Source organism: Plasmodium vivax, chromosome 8 (assembly GCF_000002415.2).
Source record: "Plasmodium vivax chromosome 8, whole genome shotgun sequence".
Classification (NCBI taxonomy): Eukaryota; Apicomplexa; class Aconoidasida; order Haemosporida; family Plasmodiidae; genus Plasmodium; species Plasmodium vivax.
Window position 1 is genome coordinate 1,058,671 of NC_009913.1, and position 26,422 is coordinate 1,085,092.

At 50.9% G+C, this 26,422-nt stretch overlaps 8 protein-coding genes across 8 annotated transcripts; 5 read left to right on the forward strand and 3 right to left on the reverse strand.

The window, feature by feature from the left end:
• Window positions 1-2,470: 2,470 nt before the first annotated feature.
• Window positions 2,471-6,646, forward strand: PVX_095370 (protein kinase domain containing protein; the record flags this gene model as incomplete). The annotated part of the gene is made up of 1 exon (XM_001614490.1): window positions 2,471-6,646. One exon carries the CDS (start codon window positions 2,471-2,473, stop codon window positions 6,644-6,646), a length of 4,176 nt encoding a protein of 1,391 aa, XP_001614540.1.
• A 792-nt stretch (window positions 6,647-7,438) lies between these two features.
• On the reverse strand, window positions 7,439-10,202 carry PVX_095375 (hypothetical protein, conserved; the record flags this gene model as incomplete). Its single annotated transcript, XM_001614491.1, has 2 exons — window positions 7,439-9,049; window positions 9,183-10,202. 2 exons carry the CDS (start codon window positions 10,200-10,202, stop codon window positions 7,439-7,441), a joined length of 2,631 nt encoding a protein of 876 aa, XP_001614541.1.
• A 1,515-nt stretch (window positions 10,203-11,717) lies between these two features.
• On the forward strand, window positions 11,718-13,156 carry PVX_095380 (20S proteasome alpha subunit G, putative). The gene is made up of 2 exons (XM_001614492.1): window positions 11,718-12,627; window positions 12,726-13,156. The coding sequence occupies exons 1-2, from the start codon at window positions 12,183-12,185 to the stop codon at window positions 13,040-13,042; spliced, it is 762 nt and encodes a 253-aa protein (XP_001614542.1). The 5' UTR covers window positions 11,718-12,182; the 3' UTR covers window positions 13,043-13,156.
• A 1,673-nt stretch (window positions 13,157-14,829) lies between these two features.
• Window positions 14,830-16,782, forward strand: PVX_095385 (hypothetical protein, conserved; the record flags this gene model as incomplete). The annotated part of the gene is made up of 2 exons (XM_001614493.1): window positions 14,830-15,045; window positions 15,183-16,782. The coding sequence occupies 2 exons, from the start codon at window positions 14,830-14,832 to the stop codon at window positions 16,515-16,517; spliced, it is 1,551 nt and encodes a 516-aa protein (XP_001614543.1). The 3' UTR covers window positions 16,518-16,782.
• Window positions 16,783-16,851: 69 nt separating this feature from the next.
• On the reverse strand, window positions 16,852-18,436 carry PVX_095390 (40S ribosomal protein S15Aa, putative). The gene is made up of 3 exons (XM_001614494.1): window positions 18,226-18,436; window positions 17,599-17,831; window positions 16,852-17,454 (listed from the first exon to the last, which is right to left on the reverse strand). The coding sequence occupies exons 2-3, from the start codon at window positions 17,829-17,831 to the stop codon at window positions 17,295-17,297; spliced, it is 393 nt and encodes a 130-aa protein (XP_001614544.1). The 5' UTR covers window positions 18,226-18,436; the 3' UTR covers window positions 16,852-17,294.
• Window positions 18,309-19,424, forward strand: PVX_095395 (hypothetical protein, conserved; the record flags this gene model as incomplete). The annotated part of the gene is made up of 3 exons (XM_001614495.1): window positions 18,309-18,411; window positions 18,446-18,518; window positions 18,640-19,424. The coding sequence occupies 3 exons, from the start codon at window positions 18,309-18,311 to the stop codon at window positions 18,941-18,943; spliced, it is 480 nt and encodes a 159-aa protein (XP_001614545.1). The 3' UTR covers window positions 18,944-19,424.
• A 547-nt stretch (window positions 19,425-19,971) lies between these two features.
• Window positions 19,972-20,789, reverse strand: PVX_095400 (hypothetical protein, conserved; the record flags this gene model as incomplete). The annotated part of the gene is made up of 2 exons (XM_001614496.1): window positions 19,972-20,333; window positions 20,468-20,789. The coding sequence occupies 2 exons, from the start codon at window positions 20,787-20,789 to the stop codon at window positions 19,972-19,974; spliced, it is 684 nt and encodes a 227-aa protein (XP_001614546.1).
• A 3,034-nt stretch (window positions 20,790-23,823) lies between these two features.
• PVX_095405 (transporter, putative) lies at window positions 23,824-26,059 on the forward strand. Its single transcript, XM_001614497.1, has 3 exons — window positions 23,824-24,287; window positions 24,484-25,088; window positions 25,504-26,059. Exons 1-3 carry the CDS (start codon window positions 24,098-24,100, stop codon window positions 25,528-25,530), a joined length of 822 nt encoding a protein of 273 aa, XP_001614547.1. The 5' UTR covers window positions 23,824-24,097; the 3' UTR covers window positions 25,531-26,059.
• Window positions 26,060-26,422: the final 363 nt, after the last annotated feature.

Genomic DNA, 26,422 nt, shown 5'->3' on the forward strand with positions numbered 1-26,422 from the left:
CTTACGCATTTTGCAACACGTGGGGACATTCAAAGGAATGCGCTTTGACATACGTAAAGGTTTGCATACAGAACGAACTGAATTTTAACTCGCATACTTGCACATTGAGTTTAAATGCATTTTTAAATTTACTTCTTCCCCCCAATTTTATTTATTTTTTATTTTATTTTATTTTTTTTTCCCCATTTTTTCCTTTTCAATTTCACTGCCCTCGCGTAACTACTTCGCCCGCGTAAGTGTTTACGTTGGGGAGTAGTTGCCCAATGTGTGAACGCATGTTTGGCGAGTTAGCCGATTCGTCGCCGCTGATTAGTTAGCACTGTGATGGTCATCGACTCATGTGTGTATGTATGCAACACGTATGCCGTGACGTATACACAGGTGAGTCCACGACGCATACATCTCCGTTTAGCAGTATATCGAATTTGTATGCCCACCGGGAAAACGCCTGCTGTGTGCACTCATATGAATGAGCGCGCTTCCCGTTGTGCCACTGTTTAGCCTGTACATGTGCACGCACGTATATGGTCCACGTTTGTACGTCTACTGTGGGAGAGAGAAGCAAATGAGGAGTTGGAGCAAAGCAGGGGGAACCTGAATGGAAGAGGAAAACTTCCTATTGGGGGAAACAAAAATTTGGGAAACACGCGCAACGAACTCAAGAACAACGCATGGCGGAGAGTGAACGTGGCTGATTTGTTCGAACAGCAAAATTGATTGCGCGTTGATGCATCCTTTTACCTGCACCTGCAACTGCAACTGCGCCTACTCACTTCGGTTTGGCTGTGCTGAACTGCTGCACGCGGTAAGATAACCGCCTTGGTGTTCATTTGCGCGTAAGTCGGGAGTGCACGCTCAAGCGGAAAAGGGCACCCACCCACCTGGGCATATACGCACGTATGCACGTATGTATGTATGCACGTATATATGCATGTATGCATGCGTATGTGCCTCTACGCGGACGTGCGGAGACGAACATGCTTATGCTTACGCTCGTGCCCATGCACTTGACTGCCGTGCGTGTACATCCGAACAGCACCACTCATTTCGTCCCGTTCCGTTTCGTTGCGCTCGCTTTTTTTTTTTTTTTTTTTTTTTGCCCCCTGTGTGAGTGACGCGTGGGAAGAAAGGAGGAGCGAACGGGAGTTGAAACCAACTCAAACGAACCAAAGCAGAGCGAAACGAAGCGAAGCGAAATTGCGCAGGTGAACCAAGCAGAAGAAAGTTCGTGAACCCTCTCCACTCACCTTCGTTCGTTCGTTTGCCCATTTGTTCATCCATTTGCTCTCCCGTTTGTTTGCCCATTTGTTCACCGTTTGTTCACCCATTCGCTCATCCATTCGCTCACCCGTTTGCTCCCAGTTTGTTCGCCCATCCGCTCACCCATCCGCCATCCATTTTGTCGTTTTCCCCCCTTGCATTCACTCTCACGCGTTTCATTTAAGCATACGCACATACGTACTTACTCACGTTGTGTACGAATGGGAGCAGACTTGCGTTGACGCACAAAGCACACTTTACCCTCCCCGCGTTTGCAACCTTCCCCTTTTGCATGAATTTTCTTTCACCCCCCCCGTGCACGCACGCCTTCGCTCACACGCACCTGCGCCAATCATTTGGAGCACGCGAAGACGAAGTGGGTGTACGGGGGGCAGCACGAATCTGTACATATCTGTGCATAAGTACATACGTGCATGCACGAGTAAAGGCATTATTGTGCCACCCATTTGAGTGAAGCACGCACGTGTATATATATATATATGTATACACATTTGCATCTCTGCGCCCCGGGTTAAGTTCCGTGGGGAGAATAACAAAAAAGGGAGGAAAATCTCAAAGCGAAACGCGTCAACCAATTGTCCCCCCATTCCCCTCTTTCATGATACATACCTGAATGCATACACACCTACACAAGTACGTGAGCGCGTTGATACTTACATACATATGCAACACTTGCTTGTGCGTGCCTCCCCGCAGCGGTATGCCGACGTGTGGGAGGTAAAGAAGCGCGTTTTGTAAATGCGTCAAATGTGGCACTCTGTGTACTTTTACACACATAAAAACGTTGCAACATGCATGTTAAAAAAGAATGTATATATTCGCATTTTTCACACACACATTAAATCAGGTGAAAAAGGCCTGAACTGTTCAGGCGAAAAAGGGACATATGTCCACAAAAAAAAAAAAAAAAAAAAATCCTTCTTGGCTATTTTGACTGCACTGTCATTTTCTTAACATAAACACCTGTCCTATAGGGCCACTTTATTTATAAAAAAAAAAAACAAACACAAAAATACCCCCGCAAATGCACATGCGTACAACAAAATTATGAACAAGTCATATAACTAGCCATATAACTAGCTATTTTTATTTTCCAAAAAAAACAAAAAAACAGTGGCTTCCCCCGTTCGCCTTGCTTTTTTCTTCTTTCACCCCTTTTTATTTTTTTTTTTTAATCCTGAATATCTAGATGGATAGAGTTACGTCAAAACGAGTTAAAAATAATGTGTTGATAGAAAAAAGTGGTGACAGTGAGAAGAAGGCCCTTAGCAAGAGAAGGACAAACATGAATAAAAAAAAAAACGTCTTTCTAAATGACGAATCGAAGAATGGTGAAACTATTAAGAAGAATTTGAAGAGAGTGAAAACTGAAAAGATTTCCAAAAATGCAAAGGACAAGTTGGAAACCACCTGCTTAATTAACACCAGAAGCAAGGAAAATGGCAAAAAGGACACCATATATAAGGGGATAGAAAAGGAGAAGAAATACCCCCATGCAAGCAGAGTTACTTCCATTAAAGGTAACAACGCAAGTGCTAATGACGGCGGGGAGAACCGCGTGGGCGACGGGAAAAGTGACAACGTGAAGAGCTCAAATTACACCATTTTGAGCTATTTTAAGAACAAAAGCGCGACCGATAAGTATGGCGGTAAGGCGGCCGGCGGGGGGGATTCGAAGGCCGCGAACGAGGGCGAGGCGCGCAATGGAAGCGCAAACTGCGCGGTGCGCAGCGCGAGCAGCAACGCGCCGAGTCAAGCGGCGAGTCTGGAGGTCAGCCAAGCGGCCAACCAGGTAGCCAACCAGACGGCCAACCAATCAACCTCCAGCTACGCGAACGGGGCGAACCAAGCCAATTACCTGAACATGAAAAACAACATCGAGCACAACCTGATGAATTACAAGAAGTCCAAGTTGAACCAAATGCACGCGGAGAATTTCAGCATGGACTCCTACCGGTCGAACAACTCATCGAACAGCGAGCTGTACATCGGGTCGGAGCAGAACAATTTGTATTCGAGCAACCAGGAGCACGCTGTTGGTAGGTCCTCTATGCAGTTGAAGGATGGTAGTCTGCGGAGTACCACCGGGAGAGCGGTGGGACTGCATGCGAGTTTGAAAAGTGGCAACATGATGGACGTGCACGGTAGCATGTTGAAGGGGCCGCTACAGTTGAGCGATTTGTACAGCTCCAGGAATGGGGATTCGTCCACCGTGTTGGCTAGGAATTCGTTGTATAAGTGCAAGGAGGAGCGGGTGGATGGGGTAGATCGGGCGGATCGGTCGGATAGAGCCACCAACGGTGAGGGCGAAAAGGGACGTGCCGCCGGCCCCGAAAACGGATTCATCATGAGTAGCAGCCTGGGCAGCGGCTTGGCCAATTTCAGGGGGAAGGCCATTTCGCACGTGGAAAGGAGCCGAGGAGGAGTCGACCCAACCGAGTTTGCACTAAATGGCGAAGGAAGGCACAGTGAAGCTGGGCAGAGAGGCGTCGACATGAGGCGAAGCGGCGAGCACCTCTACAGTTACAAGGATCGGAATAAGGACTACCTGGATTCGATAAACCTGTCCATCAATCGGGAGAACGAAAATCATAGGGAGCTTCTAGTCCGGTCGCTCCCCAGCGGAAATGCGCTGCACAGGAATGCATTGAGTGGGCATGCTGTTGGTGCAAATAAGGTGGGCGATAAAGCGGTGGGCGGAAAGGCAGTTGGCGCAAGTGCCGTGAGCGGCGCGAAGTCGGACGAAGAATTCCTCGCCAACAACCTGCTCAACTTTGAAAACTACTGCTCGTACAAATTTAAGAGGAGCATAAACAACAACCTGATCAACAACATTTATAGCATGTACGAGGACAAGTCAAATTTGGAGGAGTTCATTTTGAGGAAGAGGCGAGAAGGGGGGGGGTGTAAATCGAAGGAGAGTCTGCCGAGGTGCAGACTGGATGATAGCTGCATGGTAGGACTACGAAATGACCATTTCGAGGGGGAAAAGCTTTTTAAAAGGCCACGAATGTCCCTATATAACACCCTTTTGGGGAGGAACAAATTCCAAGAGGGAAAGAAGGTGGAGAACAAAGAACAGGACAGCATGTCAGACCTTCTGCTCCATCACCAAGATTTGCTCATAAACAAGAGGGAAAAAATTGTGGTGAGTAAGGAGGTAGACACGAAGGAGATTACCATAAAGAAGTATATAAAGAATTTCTGGCTGCTTAGTCGAAAGGAATTTTTTAGCAAATATTGGAATGCCTCTCTACAGTTAGACAATGCAGAAGTGGAGAAGCTGAAGGAGCTGATCCCCTTTCCCGAAAATCAAACGTGCACAATAGATGACCTGTTCTGCAAGGATAACGAGGTCGTTGATGAGGACCAGCTGTTGAAGGACTACGTGACGGATGAGAAGCTGAAGAATTTCCGGCTGGATCTAATCGATGGGTTCCTCTACGACAAGCAGTCGCTGTACGAAAGGGAGATGCTCGAAAATGAAAAGATATTCTCTAACATTTCCTTTAACCACAAAAATTCGGAGATCAAAGTGGACAAGCTGTTGAATCTGTTTCCGCGAGACTTCATGAGGAAATACAAAATTGTGAAGAAGCTAGGGGAGGGGGTGTATGGCAAAGTCTTTAAGGCGGAGTCGTTGGAGGATTCCTATTTGCACTTTGCCGTAAAGGTGTTACGGTACTTCTGGCCGAATTTCAAATATAAGTTTGGCTCCGAGGAGTTTGCCATTAACGAGTTTAACATAATGAGGATCCTGTTCCACCCCAATGTGGTGTGCCTGTTGGACAGCTTTCGCGTGCACACGTATAGGAAGAGCAAGGTGAAGAACCACCGGAACCAGAAAGCGCGCAGCGAGACGCTGTCGGCGGAATACGACTTCAGCTTTCAGAGGCACCGCAAGGTGGAGCGCAACCAGTACTCCCCCTCGAGGGACACCATCGAGCGGAACAACCGGTACAGGAACTTGGTGTCGAAGAGCTGCCTCACGATTGAGGATTTGGAGAAGGACCTGGTGCTGTACAACCTAGACAAGGGGGGGAGTGGCGGCGTGGTTGGAAGCGTGATGGGAAGCGGCGTTGGTGGGGGTGGCGCTTCGGCGGCCGCGCGGAAGGACGCGCGCAAGGAGCGCAGCAACGACCTGGGCGGGCTGCACGCGAAGAAGAAGGTGCGCACGGCCACCTTCAAGTCCGCCGCGGGCGGCAGCGGGGGGGGCGCCGCCCGCCGGGCCGAGCTGCACAGAGGCAGGGCGGACAAGGCGGACAGAGCGAGCCACGCGAGTCAGGCGAGCCAGACGAATCGGACGAACCGGGCCAACCGGGCTATCGGAACGCTTCTAACCACCCGGACGAACAAAAGCATAGACAAGCTCAAGTTCAGGAAGCACTCGAGGAAGCTGAAGAAGATCGAGAATAAGAACAACGACTACATCGAAAACTGGGACCTCTTCCTAGTCATAGAAAAATGCGACTGCAGTCTGAATGACATACTTAATAAGGCGAAGAAGAGACACGCCTCCTTCATCCAACACATAAAGCAGTGCACAGCGCAGCATCTGCCAAGTGAGCGAATCGACATGTCCTATGACCACATACACAACTATGTGAAATATGTGTACCTTCCTTTGAAGAAGATTGAAAATCGGTCCTTCTACCCAGACATGCCATCGCTGTCAGAGGCTCAGACGAAAGTCATCATATATCAAATGCTGCAAGGGATCAACCACTTTCATAAAAAATTTGTAATTCATAGGGATATAAAGCCAGCCAATACGCTCATCAAGAATATAAAGTATTTATCCGATGGGTTGAACGACTCGAAGGAGTGGATTGTTAAAATTGCCGACTTTGGGTTGGGTGTATATGATCACTTTTTGAAAGCGGAGACGAAGGACTGTAATATTATTACTCTTCAGTATAGGCCTCCAGAAATCCTTTGCAACAGTACCATGTATAATTACTCTGTGGATATCTGGTCGATTGGCATCACCATGTGTGAGTGCTTGCTCGGGTTTGTGCCGGTCACTTCCAAATTTGAGTCCTCCGTGTTATTTAAAATTTTAGTTTTCCGAGGCATCCCAGATGAAGACTTTGACAATCTGCTGAAGAAGGAGTTCGTGGGGGAGCTGCCCCAGTTTAAGGTGGACCGTCTGCGGATGCTGGAGGTGATTTTCACGGACATTTACGGGCGCAGGTTGCTGAGCGAGCAGGGCATCGACCTGATCGACCAGTTCCTCAGCTACGACTACAAGAACAGGATCACTGCGGACGACGCGCTCAGGCACCCCTGGTTCGAGGACGTGCACCTCCACCTCAACGAGCGCCTGCTCCGCTACTACAAGCGCACGGGCACGTACTACTTCTAGGGGGAAGCGGCGGACGAGCGGCGGAGCGGCGGCGAGGTGGTTAGGCGGCGAGCCCTTAACGTGGAGCCGCCAACGGTGGATCACTTTGCGGTTGAGCCGCTAACGTGGGCGTCCTACGCGGCGACGCCGTTTTATCAACACACTCAGGGGGGGGCGTCCTTCCTTTCCCCCTCCATGCGTTCACCCCTTTTTTTTTTCAATCGTCCCCGTGGAAGTGCAATCAGCGTGGAAGTGCAACCAACCTCTACGTGCAAGTGTGCGCCCCTGCGCGCGTGCTACTTTCTGGCAGTCTCCAAATTTTTTGTGTGCAAGCGCGGGGCCCCCCGCAGTCGTGTCGTTAATTTATTGCAATTTTATTGCAATTTTATTGCAATTTTATTGCAAATTTATCGCTAATTTATGGTTATTTTTTTTTTTTTTTTTTTTTTTTCTCCCCGAGGGGACTTATGAAGAGGAGGACGAAGCCGCGCCGGTCGCGGTTAACGTGTTGTTACGCATTGGAGCATTCAGGGCGGGGCGCCCCCTGCGGTGTGAAGTTTGTTTCTTTTCCAGTTGGTAGGAAGTTGGTAGGAAGTGGTGTGCAAGTGGTGTACACGTCGCACACACGGAGTGAAAAAGGATCTTGAAAAGTGGACGAACGGGTGCCCGCTACAGTGCCCGCTACAGTGCCGCTACAGTGCCGCTACAGTGCCGCTACAGTGCCGCTACAGTGCCGCTACAGTGCCCGCTACAGTGCCCGCTACAGTGCCCGCTACAATTTTTTTTTGTTGTTGGGTGCGCGCTAACCCCCCCTCAGGGCAGGAAGAGGAGGAGGAGGACGACGAACAGGGAGAGCCCCCAACAAGTGGCGCCACTCCTGTAGAAGCTGTTCTTCCGAAAGGGGTCGTTAAGGCCGGAGAGTTTCGCATAGGGCTTTGAGGAGGGGCCCCTCTTCCCTGGTGGCGGCATCCCCTCGGGTTGCTTAAACTTGGGGAGTGGTTCATTAGTCTCCTTTGGTTGATCCTGCTTCTGCCTCTCCTCTTCCCCCCCCTCAGGGTCGTCCTTGTAATTTTTTGGAGGCTCGATAACCTTCCTGGAGTGAATGACCTCCGACGAGATGTTCTCCGTCGTGATGATGAAGTCTATCTGGTTGTAGGAGTCAGTACCTTCGCTCTTCCTAGCGTGGCACACGCACTTGAAATATAGGTACTTTATATTTTTCTGTTGGAGGAGCGAGTTAAAATGTTTGAAGACGACAAATCGGGTTTCGCTTATGTAGAGGCTGCCCTCATGGTGGGGGCCTCTCTCATGGTGGGGGCCTCTCTCATGGTGGGGGCCACTCTCATGGTGGGGGCCACTCTCATGGTGGGGGCCTCTCTCATGGTGGGGGCCACTCTCATGGTGGGGGCCACTCTCATGGGGGAGCTTCTTCTTCGTGTAGCTGTAGAGGAAGGGGACCTTCTGGGGGAAGACCGCGTGGATGTGGAAGCTCTTATTGGAGTGGTCCACCAGGGTGAGTGTGCACGGGGGGGCGGTGATCTGCAGGTGCGTTTCGCACACCATGCCGATGTAGTTGGTCTCGTTAAATTCGTTTAGCAAAAATTTTACATTTTCCTGGTAGTGCTTAAAGTATTTGTAGCTGATGTCAAATGAGGAGGAGAAGTTAATTCCCAAGATTTTTTTCATAGGCTTCACATTCTTTTGCAGCCTGAGGTATGCATGCTTAGTCCTCCCTCCCCCCTCCTGCTTACTAGTAAATGCAATTTTGGCGGTCCGACTGCTCGGGATGGTACTAGGGATGAGGATGGTAACTTGGTTGGTGCCCACTTGAACGAGCTCGTTAATATTGGAGGTGCTCAGCAGGTTATGCAGAGGGATGTGCACCCCATTGTAAAGCACTCGAGAGGCATTCACCAGCTGGGCATCCACTTCCCACTTATGTTCATCAAAATGGATGACAATTTTGCTCCTCCCCTGGATTATGAAGTCGCAGAGATCTTCTGAGCCAATATCGCATGTGTCTTCTTTGTAGGGACTTTCCAAGGTGAGGGAGATTTGCAGCTTTTCCTTCTTCTTCTCATTTTCAAATATGCAGGTGCTCTCCTTCACCTTGATGTGGTCTATTATGTATCGATAGAATAGGAAGGTGAAGATGAAGAGGTCCTCCTGCTCCACTTGCTCTCGCTCCAGGTAGTAAAGGGTCGTCTTATCATTGTTATACATATCGTTGGAGACGAAGCAGGTGGCGTCCTGGATGTCAAAGTGAGCCGGGACCACGACGCTGAAGCTTATTTCGTCTTCGTTCTGCGGGTTCACGTCTACGCTTTGCATGTCGATGCGGCACTGGTGGTTGGTGAAGGTGCTCGCCACGTACAGGCTGCCGCCCACGCGGAACTCGCACCCGGCGGCCTTCTCCTGCAGGTTCTGAGGGGGGAGACGGGGGGAAGTGGGGTGAAGCGGCAGTGAAGCGGCAGTGAAGTGCACTCAACTGAGCGGCAGGACGCAAAACGGAGTGGTAGCACCCCCTTGCTACGCAAAAATGAGTGACGGCGCCCACCTCGAAGATCCGGTAGAACTGGGGGCCGAGCGGCGAGAAGGGGCCCCGCTGGTAAGCCACCACCAAGGATGTCCCCTGGTGAAAGAGCGAGACGTGCGAGCAGGGGGAATCCGAAATGAGCGTCTCCAGCTCGCTATTCATGCTGACAGAGTTGAAGGACCACCCGATGTAGCACCTCTCCTTCGCCTCGTACACGATGTTCTGAAACATGCGGTTGCGTAGGACCCCCCTATATTGAATGCTCTCCGTTTCTTTGAGTGGTTTGGAGAGGAAGTCACACGCATACTCTTTCTCACTCCCCTTGATGCACCTCAGCTCGTAGTCATTGTCTTGGATGACATCATCGTAGAGGTTAAAATAGACGTGCTCAGGGAAAAACTCCACGTGCATTTTGTAATTCCCTATGGGGATCTTCGTTTTAAGAATAAACTCAATTGCATTTTCGTCCTTCATCGTTAACCCGTAATCGAAGGAGAAGGAGCAGAGGATGTTATTGCTTCTATTTATGCCACAGACAGCGATGGACTTCCTATTTTTAAAAAGGTAAGTCACTCTCGTTATTACATTAGCCATTTGCAAAATCTCATAATTTACACTAATCTTGTAGGTCTCCGTGGAGGGTTCTTTATAATTATTAAAAACGGTGACTCTTATTTTTGCATCGTAAGAATAAATGAGAATGAGTTTCTCTAAGAGGTAATCATCAATGAAAGTGTATGTGTTTATTTTTTGCTTCGTTATTAACACCTCTGTTGCAGGTTCCCACTTGAGGTCTTCCGAATTGTAGGTACGAAGAACCAGACCGTAGTAATCCCCTTCACCTACGAAAAAGCAAAAGTAGAGCGGGTTCCTCCTCAGCAGAGCTATAAACCCGCTGTGCTCGCAGTCGTAGGGGGTCTCCACGAACAGCTCCCCTTCTTCCTTTAGTGACGGCGCGAACTTCGCCAAGTGCCTCTCCTGGGAGAGGAGCCCCTCGCCCAGCAGCGCCAGCCACCACAGGGCGCACGTGAGGAGTTTCATCGGGGGGGGGGAAGGAATAAAAGGGGGGGACCGCTTGCCAGGTTGGGAGGCATGTCGGCAAGAAAAAAAAAGAAAAAAAACAGATGCGTAAAAATACAGCGAGATGAAGCAGCCAAGCAGTGTTTAACGGGGTCCCTACAGCTGCACACACCGTTTCGTGAGGAGGCTTCTTCCCACAACTGTTCGCGAAATAGTCGTGTCCGCGTGTGCTGGTACCCCCTTGACGCAATTTTCGCAGCGGCAGGGCAGACGTACGCATACGCGAACACCCCTGCACTTTCACGCTTGGGCGGAGGGGACCCTCCCGTGGAGAGGCAAACTGGGGGCGAACAAGCGCAGCTGCTTTGTGTAGACAATTGAGCAGACAAACATGCGGGGGGCTCATCACGTTGTTCCCTATCAAACCGGCTGGAACTGTTCTGTTGTGTTGCCCTTTCGATTTTTCCCCTTTTTTTCGGGAGCAAGAGTGTGTAGCTTGTGCAGCCATGCGTAATTTGCTGATTTGCTGATTTGTTTGTTGATTTGTTTGTTTGTTGATTTTTTTTTTTTTTTTTTTTTTTTTTTGAGCCAATGTGCATGCATTTTTTTCTCTCTCCCTCGCCATTGTTCGTATTCGCATGTGGGGAAAAAAAAAAAGCGACAGAACGGAACGCGCAAAGATGAGCGAGGAAGGGAGAGTGATGGAGTGTGAGGAAGAAAGGTGTTCCCCTTTTGCGTATGCATTGTTTGTTTGTCTTTTTCTTTTTCTTTTTTTTTTTTTTTTTTTCTGACCCTCTCACTACCCATGTCGGACACAGACATACACACGCCGTTCTGCAGCTGTGGGGGCGCTGCTGTCGAGCTAGAGACGGCCAAGGGTGGAAGTAGCAAACGTTGCCGCTTCTGCGCAACGGGGGGGAGATAATATGGTGTTTCTCTTTGAGGGGTGACTCACCCCACTGAAATGGTCACCGTTTGGGGGTCTCCCACAGATGGGCATGTTCACCTCGTTGGAATTGCCTGCGTGTGTGCAGCTTTGGCGTTGGAGGTTCCTTTTTTTTTGTTCTTTATCTCCCCAAAATCCCCGCCATAGGGACAAGAAAAATTAACTGTACGCACATGTGCGCTGTGCTGAGTAGGGTAGACTGGTGACCCATTTTTCGCATCCCTGCCGTTTTGTTGCCCCTTCAAATGGCGAGCCTCTGGGGGTGGAGCTCGTGGCGCTGCTGCTCCCAACGGTGGGGGACGACCAATTGCGGAGTGAGCTCGCGCTGTGCCTGTAACATCGCGCCGCATTTTTTTTGGCCAACTGGGGTGTAACTGCTCCGCCAGATTTTGGGCTGCGCTTAAGGGGGAGTCACCCGGGGAGGTGTGTTGAGGCGCTTTTCCCGGGCCAGGTGGCTCCCCGGGAGGGGCGTGCCAAAGTAGTTTTTACATACGTATGTATGCATGTATGCGTGTATATGTATATATGTACATATGTATGTGTTTTTTTTTTTTTTTTTTTTTTTTTTCTTTAATTCCTCTTGTCCCCCCGACCGAACAATTCGCGAAGAAGCGAGCCGTCGCGAGAGATTGCCAACCCAGCACACGCAGAGAAGCCACCGTGGAGCTTTTCCTTCGCAAGTTGGAAGGCAAACAGTTACAGAGGCGAAAGGAGCTAACGAAGTGAAAGGAGTCACAGAAGCAAAAGGAGTGAGCATACAGCAGCGTTCCCCCGCACGCTCGTACTTTCGCTTGTCACTTAGAAACGCTCAGAAGCGGCTTCTTCAGAATTACCAGCCCACACGTTAGCCGGGTAGGCGCTTCGTTCCCCCGCCCCTCATGCCCTCGCCGCTTCCCCCTTCTTTGCATTGTACAGAAGAGATAAAGAGCCCCTGTGCCCAGATCGGCCCCTGGTCCCCGTTTGAGGAACTCCCAGTTTGAAAGGTCCCTCGTTTGAGGAGCCCCTCGTCGAAGGAGCACCCTTTTTGGAAGCCCCCCGTTTGAGCACCCACACCGATGGCAGGGCTCAGCGCGGGGTACGACCTATCCGTCTCGACGTTCTCCCCAGACGGGAGGCTGTACCAGGTGGAATACATTTACAAGGCCATCAACAGCAATAACACGGCCCTGAGCCTGGAGTGCAAAGATGGGCTGCTCACCTGTTGCGTAAATTCAAATTTGCTTAAGAACAAAATGATAAAGCACAGTAGCTACAGTAGAATCCACCACATTAATAATAACGTGATCGTCACCTATGCTGGGCTCGATGGAGATGCCAGAAATATAATTGATCGAGCGAAATATGAAGCGAACAGTTACTACTTGAATTTCCACACGAATATCCCTCTGCACATTTTGGCCAACCGCGTTTCTCTTTACCTGCACTCGTTTACGCTGTACTGGCACTTGCGCCCCTTTGCCTCCTCCATCATACTGGCGTCCTTCGACGAGAAGGAGAAAGGTACGCAAGTGGGCGGCGCCTGGCCAGGTGCGCTTGGCGAGGCGGCAACCACCACACGGGCGTATGCACACCCCTCCCCTGTACACCCTCCCCCTTAGGCGAAATCTACTGCGTGGAGCCGAACGGAGCCTGCTACAAATACAGCGGAGTAGTCATCGGGAAGAACAAGGAAATGTTTAAAACTGAAATTGAAAAGAGAAACTACAAAGACGTGGACGTGAAGGAAGCCCTCGTGGATATTTATAAAATAATTTTAACAAGTGACGACCACATGAATAAGAACAACTTGCCTCACCTGGTTAACTTCTCTTGGGTGTGCAAAGATTCTTCTTATGAATACCAGGTGGTTGATTCGGAGACGCTGAACGAGGCCATGCGCGTGGCCGTGGAGTCGGTGGAGCAGTTGAACCAGTAGGGGGCTGCGCGCAAGTAGCGGCAGGCGAACATTTATTGGCACCTTCTCGGTGGTACATCCGTGCTGGAAACACTTGGTTGAGCAGGCGCGCTGATGATGGAGATGCCGCGTTGACGATTTCCTCCCCCTGTACTTGTGCATGTAAAGGAGGACCCTCCTTCGCCCCTTTTAACGTACTCACAACGATGCGCGCTCGTGGACGGGGCCTATGCACACCCATTTTTACCTGCACACATGTGAGCCCCTTCTGGGGGGGTAACCTTTTAACCGACCGAACGGGGGAGCAGTGGCCCCTCTCCCCCAGGAAGTCCTAAACGGAAGCAATCAAACAAACAAAGAAAAAACAATCAAACAAAGACGCACACATCACCCTCGAACAAACTTGGCACGCAGGTTCACCCCCGGGGGATCGCTGCCAAAGTCGCGCTCATCATTCAAGGCAGCCAGTCAAATGGCAACGAATGTAAAGCGGCCAAGTCGAACAGGGAAAAGGCACATACGCCCGCTCATGCTACGGAGACTGCGTCGAATCCGCGCCACTCCGCTACTTCATGTGAAGGGGGAAAAAAAAAAAAAAAAAAAAAAAAACACACACATCGCGCGCAAAATAATCACCTTCTTCACATTTTTAACTTAACACTGTGCATGGAAGGGGCGAGTTAAGAGAGATCCACTTGGTCGAAGCGTCCTGATCGCATTTATCCCTCGCGCCTGTGCGCTACTGCAACGGTGTGTAGGTGGGTGGGGGGAATGCTGGCCGAACCGCGGGGCTTCCCTCCCCCCAGGGAATGTGTTGGTCGCGCAAAAAAAAGAAACAAAAAAGAAACAAAAAAAGGAAACAAAACGAACGAAACGAAACTCGGCCAGCGATATGTAACCTTTCCGTGCGTTCCTTTTAATTCCTTTTTTGCGCATCTTTCGCGAAAAAAATAGCCCCTCCCCCTGTTACCCCCTTCCTTCGCGATTTTTGCGCGGCCGTCGGACGCAGCCTACGCAGAATGCCCCTATTCGCTTTGTCGCCACGGGGATGCAAAATGTAGCGAGTGCCAGGTGGGTGACAAGAAGGGGGCAAGCGGCGGCAAAGAGGAAGGCAAAGAGGGCGACGAAGAGGGCGGCGAAAGGGACCGCACAGAAGCGCCAATAGGGGCTGCAAAAGGTACCGCGTAAAAAAAGCGCAAGCAGAATTAACTGCAGAATTAACTGCCGAACTGCCTGCTAAACTGCCAGCGGAGGCCAAAAAAAAAAAAGAAAAAACGCCGCCCGCCCGCTCCAACTCTGCGCACCGCGTGGATGCGCCGATAGTTTCTCTGAAGCGTCAAAGTGTGGAGATTCCCATTTTTTTTTTTTTTCTTTATCCAGCTTTACGCGTCAGTTGTGGTGATTTTTGGCTTCGGACGCAACTGATGAAAAACCTCCTCGTAGGTGAAGAAAAAAAAAAAAAAAAAATATGCACAAGTCAGAATTTTTTTTTTTTTTTTTTTTTTTTTCCTAGCTGTGTGAAGAGAACAGCCCAGAGGAAGGGACACTTGCAATGAGTTGCTACGCGTTGTGATGCGTCGCACTTCACCAGTTGGCGGCCCCACCACTCGGCGGCGTACCGACGGGAGTGCTTGCTGCGCCCGGCTGCTCGCTGCGGAGTAAGGAGTGGGGGGGAGGTCTCGCCACCATGTGATTTGACGCAACGGGGGAGGCGAGAATTTCCGTCGCCAGCCACGGCAATTGCACAAAGCGTCTAACGCTTCCCCCGCTCCAGCCGCTTGTGGCTTATCTCCCCCCCGCCTCTCACCATGAACATCGTCGACGAGTACGACCTGGACATGTACAGGAACATTGTCATGTCCAACGACTGCAAGGAGGAAGACATCCTCTGCATTTTTAACATGTGCAGCTTCCTAAACACGTTGTGCTTCATCATCTTTTTCGTCATTTTCCTGTGGGCGCTCTCCATCATCTCGAGGTACTACACCTCCTACAGCATTATGAAGTACCTGAAGGATAGGAAGGTGAGCCACGGGGGTGTGAAGCGGTTCCACTGGCACGCCCGCAAGTCAGCACTACCCACCGCTTCCCACCGCTAATCACCGCTTCCCACCGCTTCCCACCGCTAATCACCGCCACTCACCGCTTCCCACCCCCCCAGGCCATCTACATGCAGAACATGTCGCGCTACATCAACGAGATAAGAATGCTGTGCAGGAGCCACGTGAACGACATCATCCGAATAAAAAAAAAAATAACGCCCAAGAGCGTGGAGAAGATCAGCCTGGACATATGCATAAATGATGGCATCCACCTGGTGAAAAACTACCTCAGCTCCAGCGCAAGTGACCCAGCTGACTTGTATAAATACGGAATCACCTTCACCTTCACCTCCAAAAATCCCGTGTGTGTAACTCTCTACTGGGGGGTACTCCTCAATGAAATAAATCAAGTGATACACGAAAAGACGGAGGCGAAGAGGAAGACCACCAACGGAAGGAGCACCGTCATTTGCATTGATAATTTTAGGACCTTTTTTACGGAGGGGTTTGGCAGATCGTTACAGTCGAAGCCCCCCTCCGATGCGATGACCTACCTGCTAGACAAACACAAGGGTGGTCTCTACTCAGGGGAGGAAGATGCCGGAGGGGGAGAAAATCTCTACTATCATCATCATTCTCATCACCCGAATAGGGATCATTTGTCCCCGCAGCAGAGCAACTCTTTCATTAACTTCACCTCCTGCTTGCACAAGACGCCTAGCTCCTTCTTCGCATGCAGGGAGAATATCACCTACACGATGCCGTGCGATGAGAGCTTCTGTGTAGCAGATGTCCTTAGCCAAATAGAGGAGGAGAGAAATGGACACCTGGATGACCTGAAGGAGAAACTGAAGAAGGGCAAATTCGACCAGCAACACCCACTCGATGAAAAGGTCTTAAGTAGCCACATGAGTGATGAGCAGATTAGAATCCCCCTCACCATTCTTATAAACGATGTTCCGTGTGCCGATTTAACGAACGCTTCTTCCCTCTATGGAAACTCCCCTGGGGGGTGGAGAAGCGTCACTACGAGTGCTACCCCCTCCAAAGGGGTTGGGAAAAACCGAGGCGGTGGAACCCATGCGAGCACGCTAGTCGTTCTGGTCGATTTTAAAAAGATGAAGGACAAGTACAAGCCATTCATCATCAAAGATATCTGTGTGATTAGCGAAAATGGAAGCAACGCCGCTGCACATAGAAGCAAGAAGAAACAGGACGTTTGCCAGTTCGTGGACGTTTTAGATATATATGGGCATGAGGAACACGATAAGGAGTGCCTCATCTGCATGACTTCATATAAGGACACCTTGTTGATGCCGTGCAGGCACTCGTCCTTTTGCTACGACTGCATGAAGTCCCTGCGCCAGGAGAAGTGCCCCATCTGCAGGTGCCTCTTCACCTCCTTCATAAAGTTCCCCCTCAAGAACGTGGACAAGGGGGGCGACCTGCCATAAGTCAAGAGGCAGGAAAGGAGAGAAAAAAAGGGGAAAAAAAAGAGTCATTTTCGAAACTGCTTCGCGATGCAGATCTGCGTAGTGCTACCCCACTGTGGAGCGTTCTTTTTCGTTTTTAAATGGGTACACACTTAGTTTGAGGATTGCTCCCGCTTTCGTTTTTTCCTCCTCCCCATTGCGTTGCAGCAAATTTGGACGCCTTTTCTTTTTTTTGTTTTTTGTGTGTGTTTCACTGGCCGTACTGCGGGTTGGCGGCGCGCCAGCGTCCATCCATGTTTGCGACGGGTTGGCGGCGCGCTTCAACGCGTCAACGCGTCAACGTTTCGAAGTTTTTCATCCATTTCGTTTTAGTTCATTCGGCTCAGTTGGCCCCTTCCGGGCACTCTTTGTTTTCGTGCGGTCGCCCGCGACCTCGTGCATAACTCCACGCGCACACACGGATGTAGTAAACAGACGGACAATCGCGCGCGGATTTCAATTTGGGAAAAAAAAAAAAAAAAAAAAATGACTTTCTCTCCAATTAAGCGTCGAAGCGGTGTGCAGTCACGCACCTTTGCAAAGGGGCGAGGGGGGAGCAGCTGGTCTGTGCGCTCCGTACGGTCATTCTCTTCTACTTGTGTTCACCTCCTCAGCATGAGCTTAGCTTCTTCCTTTGGGTGCCCCTCGGGTGGGTCTCGCCCCACTGACGTGACATCCTCGTTTGGAAGATAACACCTCTCGCAGCAAATCGGTTGGGTGAGTGCCTTCCCTCCTAGCAGGCACGCAGCCTACTTAACCTTAAAAGAAAAAGCCCAACACCTTGCCTCCCGTGTGCTTCCTTCTCGCCTCCTCGTGATCCATAATGCCGTAGGGGGTCGTCAGGATTAGGTGACCAAACAGTCTGCTCGGCAGGATGTTGGTGATGATCTTTTCGATCTCGTCCAGCTTCACGTCGTACCTGTGGGGGGGAGCGGCATGGTGGGAAGCGGCATTGTAGGAAGCGGAGTGGTGAGTGGCGTCATGGTGAGAAGCGACGTGGTGAGCACACCACGGTACATGGCCCATAGTGATACGTGTCTCGCCACCCTCCCGCGCGACTCACCTGGGGGATATGACGGCGCACTTGTTGATTCGGCCCAACAGGTTGACCACAATTTTGCCCGATCGGTGGTCATCCACAATTTCAAAATTTCCAATGTAGCCCTTCTTCTGCATGTACTGGAGGAACTTCACCACGACTTTGGACGAGGGCCTTATCAGCACCTGTCGCCTTCCTCTCTTCTCCGCGTTGTTAATCGTTTTTAGGCAGTCGGCCAGCACGCTCATTCGCACCATCTGCGGGGGGGAAAAGCGCGTTTGGTCAGATGGGTGGAGGGAAAGAAGCAAAAAAAAAGCAGAAAAAGAGCAGAAAAAGAGCAGAGAAAGAGCAGAAAAAGAGCAGAGAAAGAGCAGAAAAAGAGCAGAGAAAGAGCAGAGAAAGAGCAGAAAAAAAGCAGAAAAAAAGCAGAAAAAAAGCAGAAAAAAAGCAGAAAAAAAGCAGAAAAAAAGCAGAAAAAAAGCAGAAGAAAACCCAATGGGCGTAACTTCTGCACATGTATATGGTGACAGCCTTCTGAAGCAGTTTGGCCTTCCAAACGGGGGTGGTGAACGGGAGAGGCGCTCGCTTCTTTGGGTATCCTGCTCGCCGTCACTTGGCTGTTTCTCTGTTGCTCCACTCCCTCAACCTTACCTTGACTACGGATCGTTTCAAATGATTGTAAAAGAGATTCCTTCAAACGAGGCAGCTCTATTTCTTTTCTCCCCTTGGGGTGAATGATAAATGCTTATGCAGCGCCAAAAGAAAAGCGGTCAGCTGTGGGAAGAAACTTTAAAGTGAGCATAAAATTCTTAAGCAAAAAAAAATGTTCGCGAAATGGTGAGCAGGATGAGCAGTACGTAATGTTGTAAAGAAAAAAAAAAAAAAAAAAAAAAAAAAAAAAAAAAGAAAAGCAGTAAAGTTGCAGTCAAGTCAACTGGGGGAAGGTGCGCGATTCGGCTTGCTCTCTTAGTAGTGTTCTTTTTTTTTTTGTTTTCTTTTTTTCGCGATACCCTTCTCGGCAGCTTTGCTTCGCCGTGACCTCCCCTTATTGTAGCCTCTCCACAGGCGAACATATGCAGAGCCGGCGCCACGGCATACGCAAGTGCATAAGGGTAGCGGCGCCACTCCCTTTTTCTTTTTGCCGCCAATGAAAAAAGTGCTCAGCGCGGCGCAGCAAACGTATGACATTCTGTTGACGGGGAGGGAATACACGTTTGGTTTGTTCCCCCCGGCGCTTCTCCCATTTTTCCGCTTCCAGGTTTGGCGGCGCCGTTGGGAAAAAAGAAGAAATAAAAGGAAAAAGAAGGAAAAAAAAAAAGAAAAAAAAAGAAGAAACACATATCTACACTGCTTCATTAAAACCAATTGAACTTGCGCCCTCCCCCTTTGCCGCCCCTCCGCATCACATGGCTCAGTTGGGAAAAAAAAAAAAATTAATCAAATTAGCAGCGGAACGGTGGTACGCATAACATGTAACCGTTTAGGGGTTGTTCCTCTGGGGGGATGAGCGCTTCGAATGGAGTAGCCCAATGACAAATGGACCCATAAATGCAGCCACCCCTCTCTTTCATTGGTTTAGTTCCCCCAGGGTGGCCGTAACGCCGGGTTGTGCACCGATGGGTATGACGTTGTTGACGTGGGCGTGGCAACCCCTCCCGTACCCCTTCACTGATCGCCCCTGCTGGTAATAACCCCCCAATGGAAAGACCTACACCTTCTTGAGCGTACGGGTGGGGGGGAACCCCCATGCAACTGCCTGGCCTACCAAGCTGTGCCCCTTTCCGCTTGCGCACACGTATGCCCGCATGACGGGTAAAATTTAAAAAGATGCCTGTGGAAATATTCGTAACGAAAAAAAAAAAAAAAAGGAGAAGCAGAAGGAGAAGAAGCAGAGGCAGAGGCAGAGGCAGAGGCAGAGGCAGGGGCAGCGGCGTAGGAGAAGTCTAGGGAGACGATGGGGGGAAATAACTCGACCTGCGCTCGGGGCGCGCGGCCAACAAAATGCGCGTCAAAAAAAAACATACGTTTGTGTGTAGGCCCCTCCTCATGTGGAAAGACATTCCCCATTTTAAATTCTTCAAAATGGGTGACGCACGTGGGTTGAGACATGCGTTGAGGGGCTAGGGGGACCACCCTTCCTGTGTTAACACGCCCCTGGGGGGGATGCCGCATAACATCGCGTCGCTCCTCATCTTCCCACCGATCCACCGGTGGGCTTCTTCGAGAGTAGCGTCATTTGGGAGGCCATGTGGTAGACTCACTTGCGTAGCTCATATAGGTGCTTCTTCCCCTCTGCATCGATGGTGACTAAGCGGTGGAGGAAGTCGCGCGGGGGGTCCCCAGTGATGGCCGCTCTAACGCTTTTAGATTGCCACTTTTGGAGTGCCACCCACCCGGTCAGACATTCCTGCGGCGAACGCCGTCCTGCACGAGCTTCTCCGTGAGGTTGCCGGTGATCTGCGTGAGGTGGCTGGTGGCCGTCTGGCTAATCTTCTGCACCGTGTCGTCTATGGTCTTCTCGTGCTTCAGCAGGATGGGCCGAACGACTAAATTGTATACCGTTTCGGCGCCCCTGACTTGCGGCATGTACAGGTAGAGGAGGAAGAGGAGCTTCAACAGGTAGTAAAAGGGGACCCAAAATAGGATTATGTCGATTAGGTACTCGAAAAAAAAAAACAGCGAGTAGACCACCCAGTAGGTCAGCCACAGCTTCGTTTCGTCTTTTCTTTGGGACTCCACCGCCTTGAACGATTGGTACGCTGCGGGGGGGGAGCGGCATTAGGGGGGAAGCGGCATTGTGGGGGGAAGAGGCATTAGGAGGGGAAGCGGCACAGTGGAGACAACAGTGCAGACCGCAGCGCAAACCGCAGCGCAAACCGCAGCGCAGCCTCACCTGGGTAGGCAAAGCCGACGACGTTGCAAATGAGGGCCGCCCCCCAGCCGAAGATGAGCGAGAGGAAGAGGAACCCAGAAACTCCCACAATGACGTAGGACGGCTTGATGCCATATTTCTTTCCCAAATCGTCTAGAAAGGGATACTGCTTCACATGCTCGTCTATTTTGTCTAGGGTTTTACTTAAATCAAAATTACTAACTGAATCCCCGAGGACTTTGGAGGAGAGCCTCTTGAGGGCGCTCATGTTTTGGGAGCCCCCCCCTCCTCCGTACCTCTCATGCTCCTTGTCTTTGTTCTTGGGGTACAGCTTTCCCTTCATCGCTTCGTCTGCGCGGCAAGAGGGGTCAAATTAGGGGGGGTACACCAAGCGGCGCAATGAGCGGTTCACTGAGCGGCACGATGAGCTCAACCAGTGTGCCGCATCTTCGGCGGGGACTCCTCGCCTGACATGTGTGGCGGGCTTCCCCCCAGTTGCGTCACTACCGACTGCGTCCTACCTGGAGATGGGCTTCCCCCCTGTTGCAACTGCTAACGTTTGCAAAAAGGCTACGCGGCGAACTTGAGATCGGTTGGGAGAGGCCTTCCCTTTGGGGGGAGACGACTGGTGGTCGAACCTTCGGGGACCCGTTCGAAGGCACTGCTGTACGCAAACGGGCGGCAAAAGAGCGGCAAACGGCCAGCAAAGCGCAGCTCCTGCTTTTGCCACGGCCAACTTGAGCGCATTCACTCCAAGTGCATTGTTCGTTTGGCACACAGGATGTGCTTAGCGTTTGCCTGGAAGCATCAGCACGTGGGTTTCCCTCCTTGCATCCGCACTGGGCATCCACGCTTGGTATTGCTCTCTTAACATCCACGCTTGGTATTGCTCTCTTAACATCCACGCTTGGTGTTCCTCTCTTGGCATCCGCGCTTTATATTCCTCTCTTAACATCCACGCTTGACTCACAAAAGGGCGCTGCCAGCACAGGGGCACATACAAGGGGAGGCGACGAAGATCGTGAAAAAGCAAAGGGCCCAGTTGACAAGAAAAAAAAAAAAAAAATGTCGAAGCAGATGGCGAAAATGAAATGGTGCAGAGCTGCGTGAGGTGTGCGCTGTGCGGGGGGGGAGAGTCAGGCGCGCGAAAAGGAAAGAAAAAAAAAGAAAAAAAAAAAAAACACATACATATGTTCATATGTTCGTATGTTCATATGTTCGTATGTTCATATGTTCGTATGTTCATATGTTCGTATGTTCATATGTTCATATGTTCATATGTTCATATGTTCGTATGTTCATATGTAGATATGTACATATATATATACATCACACGGAGGACGCGTGCCAAATGTGCCGCGTGAGAGTAAAGGGGCGAGTCATTTGGCTGAATGCCCCCCCTAGGGGATCCGCATGATCTAATTTCTCTGCCTCTGCCGCCCCGAAGGAGAAACAGACAAATAGCGGGTGAGTAACGGAGGGAAGCCGCTCCAGGAAAAGAAAAAAAAAAAAAATAAAAAAAAAAAAAAAAAAATAAATAAATAAATACACCAATTCGACCGTCCGATGGGGGGAAAGCAAACAGTTTTACCTCCCACCTAAAAAGGAACACCCTGGGGTGGTGTTAAAAAGGAGTTACCTTCTCACACCGCTCACGTTTTCTCACCAAATGGAACAAATAATTCCCCCCTGCTCGGGTGCTACGTGGACAGCGAATCAGTTGGCTCGGCATCTTTCCTCGGGCGCGCTTCCCCATGTGGAGGCAAATCCGCACAGATTGGCAGTTCGAGTTGCAACTTAACGGAGCAGTTTTTCCTTTCAAACGTGGCCCGCTCGGGGAAAGGGGCTGCCTCTCCTGCCCACAGATCGTTGTCTAGTCGATGGGCGCTGGGTGGGCCTCTTGACGAAGTAGCCCACTTCCACAGGTTACGTCTCCACCGGTGTGGAAGCGAGGAGGTTCGTCCCTCGTAGGCAAAACAAATGAGCAGTTGGTGAACACCTCCAAATTGGGGTACCTCTTCCCTTTCACGTGAGATACGTCACCCATTTGGACCATCCTACTGGAGCAGCAACGGGCAAGGGAGCAGACGGAGGGAGGAAACACAAAAAGAGGAGGTTGATCGGGGGGTTGCTAATCAGTAAGACGGGTAACTCCCCCCCCTGATGGTTTTTATTTCCGGAGATGGAAGGGGTGTGTCTGTGTGTGGGGGGGGGGAGGGGGGCACCCCTCTTGTAATGCCTTCCCAGGGGGTGGAGTCCCCCCATAGAGGTGCCAGTTTTAACGCAGCGTGTAACAGCGCGGCGGCGGAGGAGACGCCCACGTGAGAGTGCCACTGCCCCGTAAAGGTGCATCCATGCGCGTGGAACCCATACGCGTGGAACCCATGCATGTGGACTAATTCACAGTCAAGTGCGCCTTTGTGAGAGTGCCTCCTCATTGTGGCCTACGCAAGATGGTATGCTCCCTGTGCGTTCTTCTCTGCCCCCCTGGGAAATGCGAAACGGGAAGAGCGCAGCGCACATGTGTTTGCTTGAGCGGTTGGGCGGTCGGTCGGTCGGTCGGTTGGACGGTCCATCACGCGGTCCACTCCGTTTGTGCTCGGCCAAACTAAACCGTTCGAGTGGCAGAAGGTGCCCAGAGAACCCCCCCCCGCAGGTATACACATACGAAGGCACATGCATGCGGCGTCTCAATGCGAGCAGCCGTTCTGGGGGGAGCTCACGAAAGCAAAACGCGCTTAACCAGTTGGGACTAATTTTTTTTAATCTGCAAATTCTGCACCCCCTCTGACCCTTTCACTAACCCTTTCCATCTCTGTGGCGAACAGCTGAGTGGAGATTCACCCGTTCCTCCTCCATTGATGATGCAACGTCGCCACGGCTGAGTCGCATACATAGGTAAGACCCGACTGGTTTGCCCCTTCCCAGTGTACCCATCCCTGTGCCCACCATACACGTGGGGCACAGCAGATTCATTTGCTACGCTCGCATTCGGGTGAGCTGCGCCAGCCTGGAGCATCTTTGCAGCACCTCTCCTTTACGCAGCTCGACGCGTCCGTTTGGCTTCTCCCCCCTCAGCGAGGGCCCCATAAAAGGGGCGCGCAACTGCTTCCATGCCACTTGCGCGGGAGTAGCTGCTCCAAAGCAGTTGCGCGAAAGCGGTGACCCACGAATGGTTAAAACTTGCAAATTGTTAACGCTAACATGTTCGTGCCGAAACAGCGACGAACGCTCTCGCGCGCGTGTCAACCACTTCCCCGCTGAGTCGTTTTTTTTTTTTTTTTCCTTTTCCATTTGGGGGCAAAGCAGCAACCCTTCAACTTCAACACATTTTTTTTTTTTTTTTTTTTTTTTTTTTTTTTCATTTTTTTTTTTTCCCCTCTCCCTGATTTGTTGCCCCATTTGAAATTACAGCCAAGGCGAATGACTTCCGATTGACGAAGAAGGTTTCTTTTTTGGCCGCTCTTCCAGCTTTTCCGCTTTTTTGGCCGCTCTTCCTGCTCTTCCGTTTTTTGGCCACTTTCCCCTCTCTTCCGCTTTTTTGGCCCCTCTTCCTACTTCTCAGCTTTTTTGGCTCCTCTTCCTACTCCCCCCCTTTTTTGTTCCCTCTTCCAACGCTTCCCCTTTTTTGCTCCCCCTTTGCCCCGTAAAATGACAAAGGGCAGCAAATACACGATAGACCCGATCAGCGTGAAGACCGCGTGCACCAGCGAGGAGTCCTACATTCGATGCGTTGAATATGGCAAGGGGAAGGCGCATTACCCCAATTTGTCGCTGCTGGCCAAGGCGATCCTGGCCGGCGTTTTCGTCGGCGTCTGCGCGCACGCCTCGGGGATAGCAGGTTAGCAGCGCGAGGGGGGAGGGGGCCCAGCGAAGTGGATCGCAAAAATGGATAGCGATGTGCCGCTATAAATGTGCCGCTATCCATGGGCGCAATAAATGGACGCCCGTGAGCATGCCCACGTTTCCACCTCGCTCGTTGCGCCGCTACGCCGCCCCACCGCTACGCTACCACCGCCGCTTCCCCCCCCCTGCAGGCGGCCACTTCTACTACCACAAGCTGCGAGAACACGTGGGGATCTCGATGAGCGCCTTCGTCTACGGATTCACCTTCCCTATAGCTTTCCTGTGCATCATAGCGACTGGATCGGACCTATTCACGGGGAACACCCTAGCCGTGACGACAGCGTTGCTGCAAAGGAAAGTCACTTTGCTGGAGTACCTACGAGTAATGAGCATCTCTCTCTTTGGCAATTACGTGGGAGCAGTTTCCTTTGCCTTCTTCGTCTCCCATCTATCCGGGGCTTTCAAAAAACATGAAGAAATTGGCAAAAATCACATCTTTCAATTTTTAAATGATATAGCCGAGAAGAAAGTGAGCCACACGTTTGTCCAGTGCGTCTGTCTAGCGATAGGTTGTAACATTTTTGTTTGCCTCGCCGTTTACTTCGTTTTAACTATTAAGGATGGCTCCGGGATGGTCTTCAGTGTGTTTTTTGCGGTATACGCTTTCGCCATCGCAGGATACGAGCACATCATCGCCAACATGTATACGCTCAACCTCGCCCTCATGATTGAGGCCAACGTGGATTGGACGAAAGCCTACGTGGATAACCTGCTGCCGACGCTGATTGGGAATTATGTGAGTGGCCAAGGGGAGGCAGCTCTCCGGGAGGGAGAGTGGAGCGGGCATCATCGAGCGGCTATCTTAGAGTGGCCATCATCGAGCGACCATCTTCCACCTGCGAGCCCCGCTTCACCCCGTTGTTACATCGGCACCCCCCCTCCCCTTTGCAGATTGCCGGAGCGATCGTCCTCGCGTGCCCGCTCTTCTACATCTACCGCCACAGCTACAGTGACTACGAAAAGACACGTGGCGATGGGGGCAACTCTGGTTTGAAGAGGTAGATGAGGGAGGGCACACTGCGTTGGCTGCTTCCCCGGGGGAGCAGCACACCTTTATGTGTGTATACCAGTATGTGTGTGCCATTTTCCCCCGTCACATCTCTACACCCCATTGTAAACACACTCCTCCCACTTCTCCCCCACCGGTGCAGCCTCTCCATAGAAATGCAAAACGGTAGCAGTGGCAGATGAGGTGAACGGATGGACCCCCTCCTGGCACACTGAACATTGGAGCGAAATTCCAGTTAACCTTTTTCCCCTGTCCCTGTCTTGTTCCTCACGTGAAAGCACGTCAGCAGTTGTAGCCACACGTGTGGCGGCATGTACAGCCAAACGTATGGCACTTCCAACCAAACGCGTGGCACTTCCATCCAAACGTATGGCACTTCCATCCAAACGTATGGCACTTCCAACCAAACGCGTGTGTTTCCACCCCGCTTTTTCCACGCACCCCTATGTCTCTACCTCTTTATGTGTATCTTATGAAGTGTAATAACCCCTTTGCGTCCATTTTTAATTGATTATTTACCCTGGCTTTTTTCCCCCTAGTTGGTTAATTTTTTTTCTTTTTTTTTTTTTTTCCCCTCCACTTCTCTGCCAACATTTGCGTTGCACACCGGATTGCTTCCCCCCTCTGCTGCGCCCGGTGTGCGAAACAATTTTTTGGGAATCTCCAAATTGTAGAAATAAGTATGCCTCTTTCTTTTCCCCGTGCGTTCGCTTTGCCAGTTAGCATTTGCCAGTTAGCATTTGCCAGTTAGCATTTGCCAGTTAGCATTTGCCAGTTAGCATTTGCCAGTTAGCATTTACCAGTTAGCGTTAAGCTCCTTTTTGCCTTCTTTTAATTTTCTTTTACTTTTCCTTTTCCTTTTTTTTACTTTTTTTTTTTTTTTTTTTTTTGTGCCAAGCGGCGCGGCGCCCGCTGGGAAGCCCTGCCAACTCAGCGACGGGTCGTGCACGCGACCCCTCAATTTGCCTGAACAGTTCAGGGGCGTTTCGTGCAGTTTCGCGGTGGTTTCGCGGAGGAAGTTTTGCGGCGCCTGTGCGGGCCGCGCGAAAAGAATCGTACAT